This window comes from Scardinius erythrophthalmus (genome assembly GCF_964197995.2).
Source record: "Scardinius erythrophthalmus genome assembly, chromosome: 17".
Lineage (NCBI taxonomy): Eukaryota > Metazoa > Chordata > Actinopteri > Cypriniformes > Leuciscidae > Scardinius > Scardinius erythrophthalmus.
Genome location: NC_138237.1, coordinates 5,708,989 through 5,723,067, shown reverse-complemented (window position 1 = coordinate 5,723,067; position 14,079 = coordinate 5,708,989). Strand labels below are relative to the sequence as shown.

The 14,079-nt window shown below is 40.5% G+C and overlaps 1 protein-coding gene across 1 annotated transcript; it reads left to right on the top strand.

Moving 5' to 3' along the window:
- Positions 1 to 1,334: 1,334 nt before the first annotated feature.
- LOC308705864 (uncharacterized protein) lies at positions 1,335 to 13,714 on the top strand. Its single transcript, XM_081391141.1, has 3 exons — positions 1,335 to 1,456; positions 1,926 to 2,045; positions 11,727 to 13,714. The coding sequence occupies exons 2-3, from the start codon at positions 1,988 to 1,990 to the stop codon at positions 12,650 to 12,652; spliced, it is 984 nt and encodes a 327-aa protein (XP_081247267.1). The 5' UTR covers positions 1,335 to 1,456; positions 1,926 to 1,987; the 3' UTR covers positions 12,653 to 13,714.
- The last annotated feature ends 365 nt before the right edge of the window (positions 13,715 to 14,079 follow it).

Genomic DNA, 14,079 nt, shown 5'->3' with positions numbered 1-14,079 from the left:
GGACAGACACTCGATTTTTATACTCTCTTTTTCAGAGTACTTACATTTTAATTATGTATTGATATATAAAGACAGTTTAAACAAGTTGTTTTAGAAAAAACCTGCCTACCCTGCCTTTAACACCCGCCAAATGCGGGTAAAAATCAACTGTGGCGGGTAACGCTGTCAAATCACTAGCCAATTTGGCGTTGTTTAGTCACTTTTCTGGGCAAGTCCGTGTAAGCCAAATCTGCGCAAATTTAGCGAATGATATATTAAATACAGCGTATTGTGCATAATCTGCGCATATCTGGCTTCGTTGAACATGCACGTTACGCAGCAAATAACGCCGCGCTTGTTCATTTGCATTGAAGCAATAGCATAGGTTAAAAAGTGTTTGGTGAACAGAAAAGTTATTTTCCAACATCCTAATTGTTCTTTCTACTGTATTGATCTGTCCACCTAAAACATATTTTTGGTGATGAGGATGAAAGAGGAAGCTGCGATGGCTGGATGACAGGATTTTGTTTGAATAAGAAATTAATGTGTGTATATACAGTACAGTATAATACAATTGTTAGACGCTTTGCTGTGCAGCTGCACTGCGTTTTAAAAATTTGGCTTCAATATTCTTGAGAAAAGGAGTTTTCCCATAGCGGAAGCACTATGATTTATGAAGGGATGTGTTTTGTTTCTTTGTGGAGTTTAATAATTTTCATTATACATACAGTAGGCATTTGTAAAACAATTGCAACAATAGTCTGTCAAATATTCATATCACAAACAACTAGTTTTAGTCTTGCTGTTTACAGGTGATGCATTGAGAACATAAGACTTTATTGGATTGAAATCACTCTGCACATTGTGAAAATGTGAGAAATAAAAATAACCAAAAACTTGTGATTTATTAAGTTATAATGAATAGATTAATAGATGAGAATAGAAAGTTAACTGATTTAATTCACTGTGTTAATCAGATTGTGAGGACATTAATTAATCATGCAACTTGCAATGAGCTGCTCAGACAGAACTGGAGTTGGAGTTTTTAAGGTAAGTTTGTATATCTCTTTAATAACTCTCGTTTTATTAATAATACTTGTACCATTTAACTTGAATTTAAACTTTAAAATGAAGTCAAAATGTATATTAAAATCAACAACATCAGTAACACACAACAGTTGAAGAAGTCCAGAAGGTAAATACAATTGCAAACTCCATATATTTGAAGTTTGAATTTTTATCTTAAATTAAACCTATTTGGGGAGATAAATCAGATCTTATCATGGTTGTCCCGTACCTATTTTAATCTATGAAGGTTAGATAGTTTAAAATGGTTTCCGCCAGTAGAGGCGCTTGAGCAACCGAAGCAATGACACACATCCGAGTCTAGGAGAAGAAGAGAAGTGAGCGAGGGAAGGGGACATAAACATGAGAACACAGCCGTTCATTCTGCTCTAAATCTGCTGTTTTTCAGACTGTGAGTACATTCATTTTATCATATATTAGGAGAAATCTAAATCTAAACGGAAAAACGAGTCAGTTCATTTAGTGAATCACTCTGAAATGATTCGGAAAGAACCGACTGATGTTGTTCATTACGCTCGTCAAACGTAAACTCGTTACTGACTGGTTTTTCACATTATAATTTGTCAAGATTGAGTTTCCATCTTTTGATTTGTGTTTTCATTTATGCAATTAAACCTGGTAAACAGTTTTAATGCATGTAAATCATGTCTTATGTAAGAGCAACATAAAAACCAGCTAGAGGAGTTGAATTGTTTCTGAATGGTTGTTTGATCAAAACACTTAAAGCTGAATAATTGAGAGCGATTGTTAGTGTGATGATCATCTGATATAACGACCACAATTCACTCCTTCAGTCAGTGAAGCTCCCACAGCCGTTCATGAGAGTTTAAATGCTGGGGAATATTCCCATCTTCCCACAGGAGAAGAAGAAGCAAGCAGGAGGAATTACTCCAGGAGAAACTACAGACATACTATTGTAAAGATGGAGTTTGAGGAAGAACCCTGCAGAATAAAAGATGAAGATACAGAGGAACAAATAGGTTGGTGTTTTCCTTCATTCTCTTTCAAGTGTCATGACTGAATTATCGGTCTACATCATTGTCTTCTGTCTATCAGAATAAATCCTCCTGTCATCGCGTTCATGATCAGACGTATGGCTATTTCAGTGTCCTTATTTTTACATTTAATTTTAAGAAGACGTGATTAAATATGTGCGCATACACGGTGCTGGTTCATGATTAGAGCACTAGAGTATATTAAATATGTCCATAAAAACGTGAAAACTCGCGCTTGCTCCAGTCCGTTTATGAACGATGTGATTGTGATCCACGTTGCGAGCGTTGTTGAACTCATCGCGACATTCAGGACAGAAACCGCTCTCATGCGCGCACATCTGTTGTTTGAATTCTCCGCTGTAATGCGATCTCATGCGTAACAGCACAGTGATAGGATTGAACAAGATCTTTCTCATGAATAAATGCAGAGAGTCCCTCGATTGCCAGCTAATGTAGAATCGTGCCGGCAGCCAATCACACACACCGAAGGAACGCTTCTACCTCACATTCAGCCAATCACACACACCGAAGGAATGCTTCTACCTCACATTCAGCCAATCACACACACCGAAGGAATGCTTCTACCTCACATTCAGCCAATCACACACACCGAAGGAATGCTTCTACCTCAGATTCAGCCAATCACACACACCGAAGGAACGCTTCTACCTCACATTCAGCCAATCACACACACCGAAGGAACGCTTCTACCTCACATTCAGCCAATCACACACATCGAAAGAACGTTTCTTCCTCACACTCAGTGACGTTGCCTCGACTTTACTTTTAACCTGGAAAAACGCAAAAATAACCAATTTCCACTCATTGATAACATTTATGAGTGCTTTTAGTGTTTTCAGTGATGTGCAACCTGTAGCCTACATGTATGTTCACTAGGGATGTCAACGATTAATCGACGATCGATTAATTGTCGATAATACATTTAATCGATAGAACTTATCGATCATCGATTAAGCAGGTTTTTATGCGCGTGCGTGCTGCTCAACCGCGAAACATGTAAAGCGAGCGCGCCGGAGTTATGTTTGGGACCATTTTAAACCTTCATCATCATGTAAGTTTGCGTGTGCATTCGCAGCCTTTTGTTTTGTTCAAATGTAAGTTGTAATACTGTTTATTTTGTGTATGCCTATCTATATCTGATTTATCTCATATTGGATGCATTTGGTTAAGAACACTGTAGTAAAGCGTCAGCTTCAGCGCGCGCAGCTCAAACGGCAGTGCACGACTAATAATGACTATTGGGCAGTGGCGTAACTTTGTTTTAAAAAGTGGGTGGGACGGGTTTTTTTTTTTAAACGGGGGGGGGGGGATTTATGAATGCTAAATCATAAATCGATGTATGTACAATAACATTACGATGTCCAGCAATCGATTGAAATAGTGCATGGGTTTAATTTGTCGTTTAATGAGGTTGGATGTATGTTGGTGTGGGTAAATACATTATGAATACATGTATTGAAATGGTCCAGTGGTAGAACTTTTGCCAAGCGTGTCAGAGGTTGTGGGTTCTAATCAGGGTTCTAATCCACACTCCTATAGGTTTTTTTTAGGGCTGTCAATCGATTAAGATTTTTAATCGCGATTAATCGCGTGATTGTCATGAGTTAACTCGCGATTAATCGCATTTAATCGCACATTTTTTTTTCGAAATATACCTTAAATTTATACTTTTCAAGTTTGTAATACTTTAATCAACGTGGGCATTGATAAATATAGATGCTTTATGCAAATGTATGTTTATTATTAAAACCATAGTCAATATAGCATGAAGACGAGACATGTTTCAAAGGTCATAGATGTTTTTCAAAGAACTTGTTCATGTCTATTAGACACGTAGAAAGAACAAAGAAATACCAGGTTCCCATTACTTCTCTTTCTTTGCACTGAGCAATTTACTAACACAAAAATGTTTAGATTTTTGCATGACAGGGCAGCTCTTCTGAAAATGCTAAATGTACATTTAGCATTTATTATTACATTGTAGTTTGTCTCTCTCTGTGCCCATGTTGATGAAGCTAAATTATCAATACATTCTCAATAAAACGTATATTTTATTGTTTCTGTTGTCAAACAACGGAATGAATTTGAAATGGTGACTGAAACGCGACCAAATAAACATAACAGCTCTCCCTTCCAAGACGTTAATCTGCACAAAAATTCTGATAATCGAGCCGTCGTCTGGTGAAATCAAATACACATAAAGCTAAAGACAATATCCGTGCTCTGATTTCGGTTATATTTGTAAAATTAGAGAAGCAACATAATATCTGTGTTTAACTGAATTAAAGCGCTGCTCCTCCGCGTGAGACGCAGAGAGAGAGAGAGAGATAGAGAGAGAGAGAGCGAGAGAGAGAGAGGCGCGCGCTCGTGCTGAGAGAGCAGTAGGCTACCGGCGGTACCGGTATATTCTCATAAACTAAATAAGGTTTGGGCGCTTTGTTGAAGGGAAAAAATCGCTAAAGGGGTCTGCAATGTCGCTAAGTTGCCAACACTGTGTATCTCCATTTCTCCAACTAGGGGTTGGGTCACGGGTCAAACAGAAAATACGCGCTGCGTTAATCGAGCGTTAAAGAGCAACTTGCAGGTTAAATTTATAACTGAATTAATACTTGATATTGTCTGAAGAGGTTTTTTAAAAACACATATGTAGAAATTACTAATGAAATCTAATTGGTTGTAGAGATTTTGATGAAAATGTGCTAGGCTCTGGAATACGCCTTTCCCCCTATATCAACACGTCATATGACGTATGCTGAGGTAAATATGAGCTCGCGTTCAGCCAGCGCTCTCATTGTGGGTGTAGTAGTTAGAGCAGTAGTGAGCGACAGAGAAAGTTTTAGATCGAGTTTTAGAGAAGCCATAATGGTAAATGATTGTGTTTGTGCTGGTTGCACAAAATCCAGCCTGTCAGGACATCGTGTCCATCATTTTCCTTCTAGGAAAAAAAGGCTTTTCGTTCTTGGGTGCGTTTTGTTCAGGTGAAGAGAGCTGACTTCACTGCCGCGTCTGTCACCGCACACTCGGTCGTTTGTGGCGCACATTTCACTCCGGAGAATTATGCACACATCTTCGGGTTCTCCCGCCGGATGTAGGCGCGAGCACAACATCAACTGGCAAACGCAATGTAAGCGGAACGAAACTGAGCTACTCGTTATTGTGTTTGTGTGGACTGTTTATCAGTTTGGACCAGTGCAGCGCGAGCCTGATCAAGCAACACTGTAGCCTAACTGCGAGATCCAGTAAATAAAGCATTTGAATTCGCCACTGAAGTAATAACATCGCTGCGAGATCTAGTGAGAAATATTCACATTTCTCCGTTATTAACGGATCGAACAGCGCTGACGTGGAAACCAGGAATAAACATTGTGCAATGAATGAACGAACTATCCAGTGTCCACAGATCAGCAACATTCACCATGGCTTTACTATAGTAACACTAACTGCAACCATGGAAGTTTGGCATTTTCCACTAAGGCCCAGTATGCATCCACCTCCCTGCAACACTGACTTTCCTCAGCTGTAAACATTGCCTCGCATTTCCCACACAAGCACCTATGGAACAAAAAATGTTAGCAGGAATAAATATCTCTCTGTCTCTCGATGAGAAACCGCTAAGTTATATCACGTAACGTTAGTCTGGGCGGATATTAATGAGCATGACAAACGCCTGATCAAAGCTTAGTTTCTGTTATTGTAAGTTCCAATATGTTCTGTCTAACATTAATCCTGGCCTGTCCCTGCTCTCTTGGCAGCCTAGCAGGCTCATAATTGTATGGCTGTGGTCCGTCAACAATTTCCTCAGCGTCCGAAATGTCATTGCAATCCATTTTTCTCTGTTGTTTGAATCGACCGCTCTCCCTCGTGCTACGTCACGACTCTCGCCCGTCACGCCCATTTTCAGATGCGGAAGTAAAATTTTCTCACAAAAACGACTCCAGAAGCCACTGTAGCGTATTTATACATTTTTTTTTAAGAAAATCTAGTTCCTACATTATTTTTCTATACATTGACTTGTTGGGTCTTCTAACCTGCAAGTTGCTCTTTAAAAAAATTAGTGCCGTTAATATGATTTTGCGTTAACGCGTTATTAACGCGCTAAATTTGACAGCCCTAGTTTTTTTCTTTTCTTTTTTTCTCATTAAAACTGATTATGTTTATCAGTGGTTGTATATCAGGCAAGCATACGTTTGTATGCATTTTGTTTTGTAATTTCACCGGAACGAATAGAGTCTCCACAACGGATTGAAGCGCGAAGTGAAGACTGTGCGCAAGCCACAAGAGAACACAGTAGCCTATCCGCACCACTGATCGCAGCGGCAACGAGCACTTTGATCACTTGATTTCAGAAACACCACATTTCAGCGCTAGATCGCCTCTTACACACGAACTAAATGAATGCTCTGCTAGTTAACTGGAGATGTTTTATTTATTTGTATTGGTACATTCGTGCCGTGAGATGTTTCAAAAGTGGTGGGGACAATATCGACCTTAGCAAAAAGTGGTGGGGACATGTCCCACCCGTCCCACCCGCAAATTACGCCTATGCTATTGGGACTGTAATATTACATAACATTATAAAGAGAACAATACTGTAATAAAACATTGTGAATTATTTGGGTTTAGTTGCCGTGTCGCGTTGCTCCAGGAAGAGCGCGTCCACAACATGAGTAGTTCTGAATGAATGGCACGTAACTTAGTTCAAGTTCACTTGTGCATGAATTTGCGTCATTTTGTGCAGATATAATTTGTAATATTATGTTTATTTTAAATATATCTGATTAATCTCATATAGGATGCGTTTCTTTTAGATAAATAACGTGCTAGCAAAGTGCTCCAGTTTAACGGTAGCAGATTCATTCAGCGCGTGCAGTTGTTCCAGGAAGAGCGCGTCCACAACAGTCACACATTCTAGCGCATATGAGGCGGCGTTGGTGACGCGTTGTATTAGTAGTTATATTTGATTATTAAATAATTAATTTAATTATCAATCACATCGAAACATTTTACAATCCTAGCCCTTTATTTATATTTAAAACCATTCTAATTGATTTGGTGAGGAACATTAGCATTTGCAGACCCTGTCATGCTGTTGGCCACATGCCACTGCAGTTGATGCATATCGCAGTATTAAGGCTAACGATTAATCGATTAATTGATCGTTAATTTAAACGACGATCGATCATGGGAATTTGTGAAAATTGACATCCCTAATGTTCACATCTCAAAAAATGTGATTTGGGGTTTCATGACCCTTTAATGACTTATGAGGAACATTAAGATGAAAACAGACATTTAACAATACATCTAAAACTACTATATGCAAAAAAAGTAACGTTCTCCCACTTAAAACTGCTTTTTTTAGTAGTGGATTTTACCGATACCGATAACTAGATTGGGCCGTACTTGCCGACAACCAATTAATCAATCGATAGTTTTTAAAATGGGTACTGGATAAAAAAAACGAACATAACACTCAAAGTAAAACAGTGCTGAACTTTATTACAAAAATAAAAAAACAGTACTGAACCATGAAAATGTGCTAAATGAAATAAATATGAATATATTAAAATGAAAAGTTCTCCTGAACAAATTCTACAGAAAATAATTTAAACACTAAAATGGACACTCCAACAATGGACGCAACCCAGAACAACTATCGGCATGAATTTTTACAGATAACCAATTTGTTCCATCAATCAACTATCGGTGCCGATTAATCGGCAAAACCAGTGAATCGGTCGACCTCTAATAATCAACCCACCATCCAAACAATTGCCGCCCCAAAATTGCCGCTGTTTTGAAAGTGAAAGTAAAATACTCAACAGTGCGTGTCAACTAGTGCAGAGCGAGCTTTTTCAGTTAATTTCAATTCATTTTAAACGCACGCTCTGATCTGCACCAATGGACACGCACTGTAAGCGATTTAAAAGAAAGGTGGAAAAAAGAGGAAAAATCTCAGATGCCATCTCCAACTCAGTTTCTTCACGGTCACATCCCTAGTTACATATGGTTTGGCATTAGAAAGGACTTATGCCAAAGCGCTGTCTTTAGTGTCCTACATTACAGACACTAGTGTTTATTGCTCTGTTAATGCACATCTGCATTCCTCATGCCTCCTGCAGCAGGACTATGGCATGTTCACACAGGTGATCATAGATTTCTACATGGGTCCAAAAAGTTGCTAGACGGAACCGACCCGGACCGGTCTATTATTTGAAAGCTGTTTATGACATATTTATGACAGGTTGTGTTGTCTTAGTAAAGTCAAGTTGCCATAACAAAGACATCTCACACAATGTCATATTTGCATTAAAAATGTCATAATTGAGCAAATGACACTTAATGACATTTGTCATAAACATGCATAAAACCTCCTTCATATTCATGACATGTGTCATGTCATGATTATGACGGTGTCATGTCAGTCTTATGCAAACCCCTTCAAGTAAAGTGTTACCCATAAATGTTAGAGCCATTATGGGCCGTGCATTGCTCTCTGGGTTGGGCTCTAGAATGTCCCTTTACTGGAACAGACTCAGGAATTTCTCACTATTGTGAGGGTGGCGGGGGATTTCCCTGACACCCCCTGCAGCAAAAACTAATTAGATTTTACTCCCCAAGCCTTGTCTCGTTGTTTCAGCCTGGCTTGCTTTCTCAGCTTCCTCAGATAGCTCTTTGGTGGATCTGCTCAGTGTGGCTCCCCATAGTCCCAGGTCCTTGAGCAGACGTGATATTAACCTGCCCACAAAGCCTCTGGCTCCCACTTCCACCGGGTACAGCCTCGCACTCCTTCCACTTTCTCTGGTGTGCCAGGTCTGCATACTTCGTCGTCTTTCTCTCATAGACAGCTTCCAGTCCCTCCTCCCATGGCAATGTCAGCTTGATCAGTATTGCTGACTTCACAGCCGCAGACCACAGCACCACATCTGGTTTTAAGGTGGTGCTGCATATCTCCTGTGGGACCTGGAGTTGCCTTCCCAGGTCTACTTCCATCTTCCACACCGCCCCTGATGTTAATAGCTTGGCGGGTGATCTCTTGCTGGTATGCATTGCAGGTTCCCCCTGTCTGATGAAGTGTATCCTGCATCAACTCTCTGATGGATTCTGGTCGTTTGCCTCCTGCCGACTTTTCTCCAGCACCTCTGCCAGCTTCCTGAGCACTTGATCGTGCCGCCATCTGAGCTGACCCTGTGTCAGTGCTGTTGTACAGCCCGACAGAATATGCTGGAGTGAGGCATTGATGGTCCCGCAGAGGTCACAGGATTGCTCTGTTCCAAGCCATTGGTGGTGGTTTTTAGGGCTCGGGAGGGTGTCGTATGTTGCCCTAATGAGGAAACTGAGCCGAGCCTGTGGCAGTTTCCAGATCTCTACCCAGCTGATTGCTCGGCTCGTGACACCCAAGTTGTCCACCGCCCCTGCTGCCCCTGTACTACAGACCTCACTCTGATCTTCTCCTGCTCAATCCTGGTGACCTCTGCAACAACAAGGTTCTTCCTCTCCTTACTGCTTGCCTTGGACCATGGGATGAGTGGCTTGCTCCTCCTTGGCCCTCCATTTCCTTCCAGTCTCAACTCTGGCATTTGCATCAACCAGGGCCCTGTCTGCACTTTAAGCATTGTGACCAATGCTGTAATCCTTGGAGCTGGAATTTTTCTCACTGCTTCTAGATCCCTTTTAATGGGCCTGTCATTCTGTCATGGGCTGGTTATTCTGTTACATTTCTGCCACAATACCATAGTGCAGTTAGTGTTGCTACAGTAAACATGGTAAATGATGGAGATTTGTTGACTGAAAAGTCTTCTGACTCTATCGTTGCAACACAGTGTTTCTCCTGTTTGTCAGCACTGTTTCATCTGGCTTTAAACTAGTTTAAATCACTGAGACATTTGTGTTTTTCGCTGAATTTAAGTGCTTCTCACTGGATCTTTCAGCGCTGTTTAGTGGTTGCATGACCAAGACCGTTTAGCGAGTAAACGCATCTGCTGTAGAAAGCTCACGCTGCGCTGCTGTTTGAACTTTGACCCAAGTGGATAAATGGTCCGTGTTGCGCCATTCAAACGAGTTTTGTTCCACTTTTGGCGCATAAACATTATCGAACATTTATTAAATTCTTGATAACGTTTTATTGAGAAATTATATTGCGATAATTATTGTTATCGTTATATCGCCCAGTCCTAATCCTAAGTTATAATAATAATAATAATTTGTTACATTTATATAGCGCTTTTTCTGAGACCTCAAAGCGCTTTTACATAGATGGGGGAATCTCCTCAACCACCACCAATGTGCAGCATCCACTTGGATGATGCGACGGCAGCCATATTGCGCCAGAACGCCCACCACACACCAGCATACTAGTGGAGAGAAGACAGTGATGAAGCCAATCAGTATGGGGATGATTAGGAGGCCATGATGGACATGGGGCCAAGGGGCAAATTTGGCCAGGATGCCAGGGTTACACCCCTACTCTTTTTCGAAGGACATCCTGGGATTTTTAATGACCACAGAGAGTCAGGACCTCGGTTTAACGTCTCATCCGAAGGACGATGCTTTTTTGGCAGTATAGTGTCCCCGTCACTACACTGGGGCATTAGGACCCACACAGACCACAGGGTGAGCACCCCCTACTGGCCTCACTAACAACTCTTCCAGCAGCAACCTGGTTTTTCTCAGGAGGTCTCCCATCCAGGTGAGGTACTAACCAGGCTCAGCCCTGCTTAGCTTCAGTGGGCAACCAGTCTTGGGCTACAGGGTGATATGGCTGCTGATAGTTATTGGAACTGTGACAATTAATTGTGACATAGTTTGGCCTGGTTTCACAGACAGGGCTTAAATTAAACCAGGATTAGTCCTTAGTTCAATTAGGACATTTAAGTAGCTTTTATAAATGTGCCTTAAAAACATTATTGACATGCATCTTGAGACAATACAATGGCAGTGACAAATATTTTAAGATCTGTCAGTGCAAGTTGCTTTCAATTAAAACAGCTCAAACATGTGTTTTAGTCTGAGACTAAACTGACTTGACTTTCACTTGTCTGTGAAACCGGGGGTTTGTGTCTTAAGGACTGTTCCACAGGTGCATGTGCAATAATTTGTAAATGTTTAATTGAACGAGCATGAAAAACATTTTCTAATAAATATCTGTAAAGCTTACTTTGATTTTACAAAATTATCTTTAAAATACAGTATCCTGAGTTTAATGTACTCACACTAGGCATGGTTGTCTTGTACCGTGTCCTGGCGTGATTGTCCCGAACTACCCTGCTGGTCTGCACTCACATTGCACTTAATGTTCTGGGCCGGAGCACGTTTACGTCATTTATGATGAAACTTTTTTATGCCATAGCGATTTCACTTGATTGTGCTGCATGTATTAGATTATTATGGAGACAGCCCAATCGAACCGTGCCTGAGCCCACCTCTTCAAGCGGGCCTGGACACGATCACATGTGGTACGAAAACGATCACACTAGTCAAACGAACCAGATTTGGGGTCAAATGTGCTCTGGCATGATTCAGATCGCCTATTGTGAGTACACCCGACTCCGTAGTAAACTGGATTTGTGCTAAATTGAGATTGAACCATGTTTCTTTTTGTCCTTCTTTTATTGACTAATGGGAATTTAATATGTTGATTTTCAGATCCGGTGGAAGTGAATGAAGACAAACAGCAAAAAACTCATCATTTCACGAATGAAGATGGAAACACAGTCGTCAAAGGATCTTTCACCTGCTCTGAATGTGGAAAGAGTTACATACATAAAACACACCTTCAGAGACACAAGAGGATTCACACTGGAAAAAAACTGTTCACATGCTCTCAGTGTGGAAAGATTTTCACAGATAAATCAACCCTTAACAGACACATGAGATCTCACACCGGAGAAAAACCATTCACTTGCTCTCAATGTGGAAAGAGTTTAACAGATAAATCAACCCTTAATAGACACATGAGAATTCACACTGGAGAAAAACCGTTCTCATGCACTCAGTGTGGAAAGAGTTTTAGGTGCAAAGGTGTTCTCAACGATCATCTGCGCCGTCACTCTGGAGTGAGATCTTTCCGCTGTGATCAGTGTGATAAAACATTTGTTTTTTCATCAAGCTTACAAAATCATCTTAATGTTCATGCTGGTGTGAAGCCTCACTTTTGTTCTTTATGTGGAAAGAGATTTACACTACTGCAACATTTAAAAGAGCATGAGACTATCCATACTGGTGTGAGACCTTATATTTGCTCTGACTGTGGAAAGACCTTCACTACATCCACCCACTTAAAATCACACCAGAGAATTCATACTGGAGAGAAGCCGTACAAGTGCTATTGTGAAAAGACCTTCACTACATCGAGCGGCTTAAAATCACACCAGAGAGTTCATACTGGAGAGAAACCGTACAAGTGCTCACACTGTGAAAAGAGTTTCGCTCAGTCAGGACACCTGAAAGATCATGAGAAAGTTCATACTGGAGAGAAGCCGCACCAGTGCTCTACATGTGGGAAAGGTTTCATCCGATTATCTCAGCTACAGACTCATAAGAAAAAGCGTTGCCTTGAGTTTCCTAAATAACTAAAGTTCATTTTCAGATCTGTCACATTCAAGTTAATAGTTTGATATTCTGATAAATCAAAAGATTGAATTTCTTGTAACATAGCGACATCATCTGATAGAGAAATTTGTCAAAATTACATAGAGGCATGTAGCCTAGAAATCTAGACGCACCCTAGCGGTAGCAAGATTTATTTTGCAGCCAGTGTGGTCTAGCAACTCTCCGTTGACTTTCGAGCTGGAAATACCAAACTCAGGTCAGGCCAATCACATCGTGTATAGAGTAGGCCGGGCGGGCTGAACATAATGACGACAGAGTTGCGACGGTTCCCTGATACTTGAAAACTGCTGCTGGCGAACAGCGGTCTTTCGAATCGGCTTTGGCCGCGACTCTGAAGGACTTGGAGTTAAGCTTTTCTTTGCGAAAAGAACAAAGAACGGCACTGAAGTCATTTTTAAAAAAAGGAAGATGTGTTCGGAGTTTTGCCGACTGGATACGGCAAAGGTTTAATATACCAACTAGCTTTCTTCATTGCTCTGATTGGTTGTAGCGCTATCCTATTGTGTGCAGAGGGATTTTAAGAGACAGCCGTTTATCCCGCCCCTCGGATTGAGCCGTGCCAATGGTGAGTTGCCAGACCTAACATCTTGATGTAGGTCTGGCTTGCCAGGCTATAAGAGGCATGGTGAGCGATGCTCCAGTTTTAGATGGAAATGCTTATTTATGTTTATAAATATTGTGTGTGGTAGTAAATTTAGTTAAACTATTTATCTCCATCAATATTCTGTGCAAATGAATGTTTATTCTGGCTGTGAAGAGGTGATGCACTATTATTAATGTCATCCATTATATACTGCATGTAGAATTTGTTACAGGAATAAAGAAACAAAACTTGTACTTAGAGTGGCTTTAAGCCATGAGAACATTTTTTCATGAACAAAGTCATGTTCACAAAGTCACCAGAATCGTCCAGCTCTACTATCTAGTACCTAATGATGAAATGATGGTTAATATAATTCAAGTTCGTACACTGCGATTATACCTTGTATTTTGACGAACATAATAAAAAAGTAATGAAATGGAACTTGTCATTTTTTAAGCTGATTTTGTTTCGTCTTGATCCTCTGAATAATTTGCATGAGCTTCTCTATATGTTGTTATGGCAATAGTTTGGCAGCGTCACAGATGTTCCTCTAGATGGCGCCATGTGTTATCGTTTCAACCACGTGATCTTGTTGAATCCATCATGATTCATAAACGTACACTATGTAACTTTTTTTAAATTTAGAAATATTTATATAAAGAGCGAGTAAAATGCGCATCCATCTTCCAAACATTACCTTTGTCTTATCCTGAATCACTACGGTAGGTCTATAGTGTTTATATTGGGGTTATTTTAGTCGCGGAGTAAACCGAGCACCTGCGTGACTCGCCATAGACATAAAAG

What these genes read in the sequence shown, in the direction of transcription:
- LOC308705864 (XM_081391141.1), top strand. Translation starts at nt 1,988, where the DNA reads ATGGAGTTTGAGGAAGAACCCTGCAGAATAAAAGATGAAGATACAGAG. An exon ending in AGATACAGAGGAACAAATAG is followed by an intron (nt 2,046 to 11,726) that starts GTTGGTGTTTTC and finishes GTTGATTTTCAG; the next exon opens with ATCCGGTGGAAGTGAATGAA.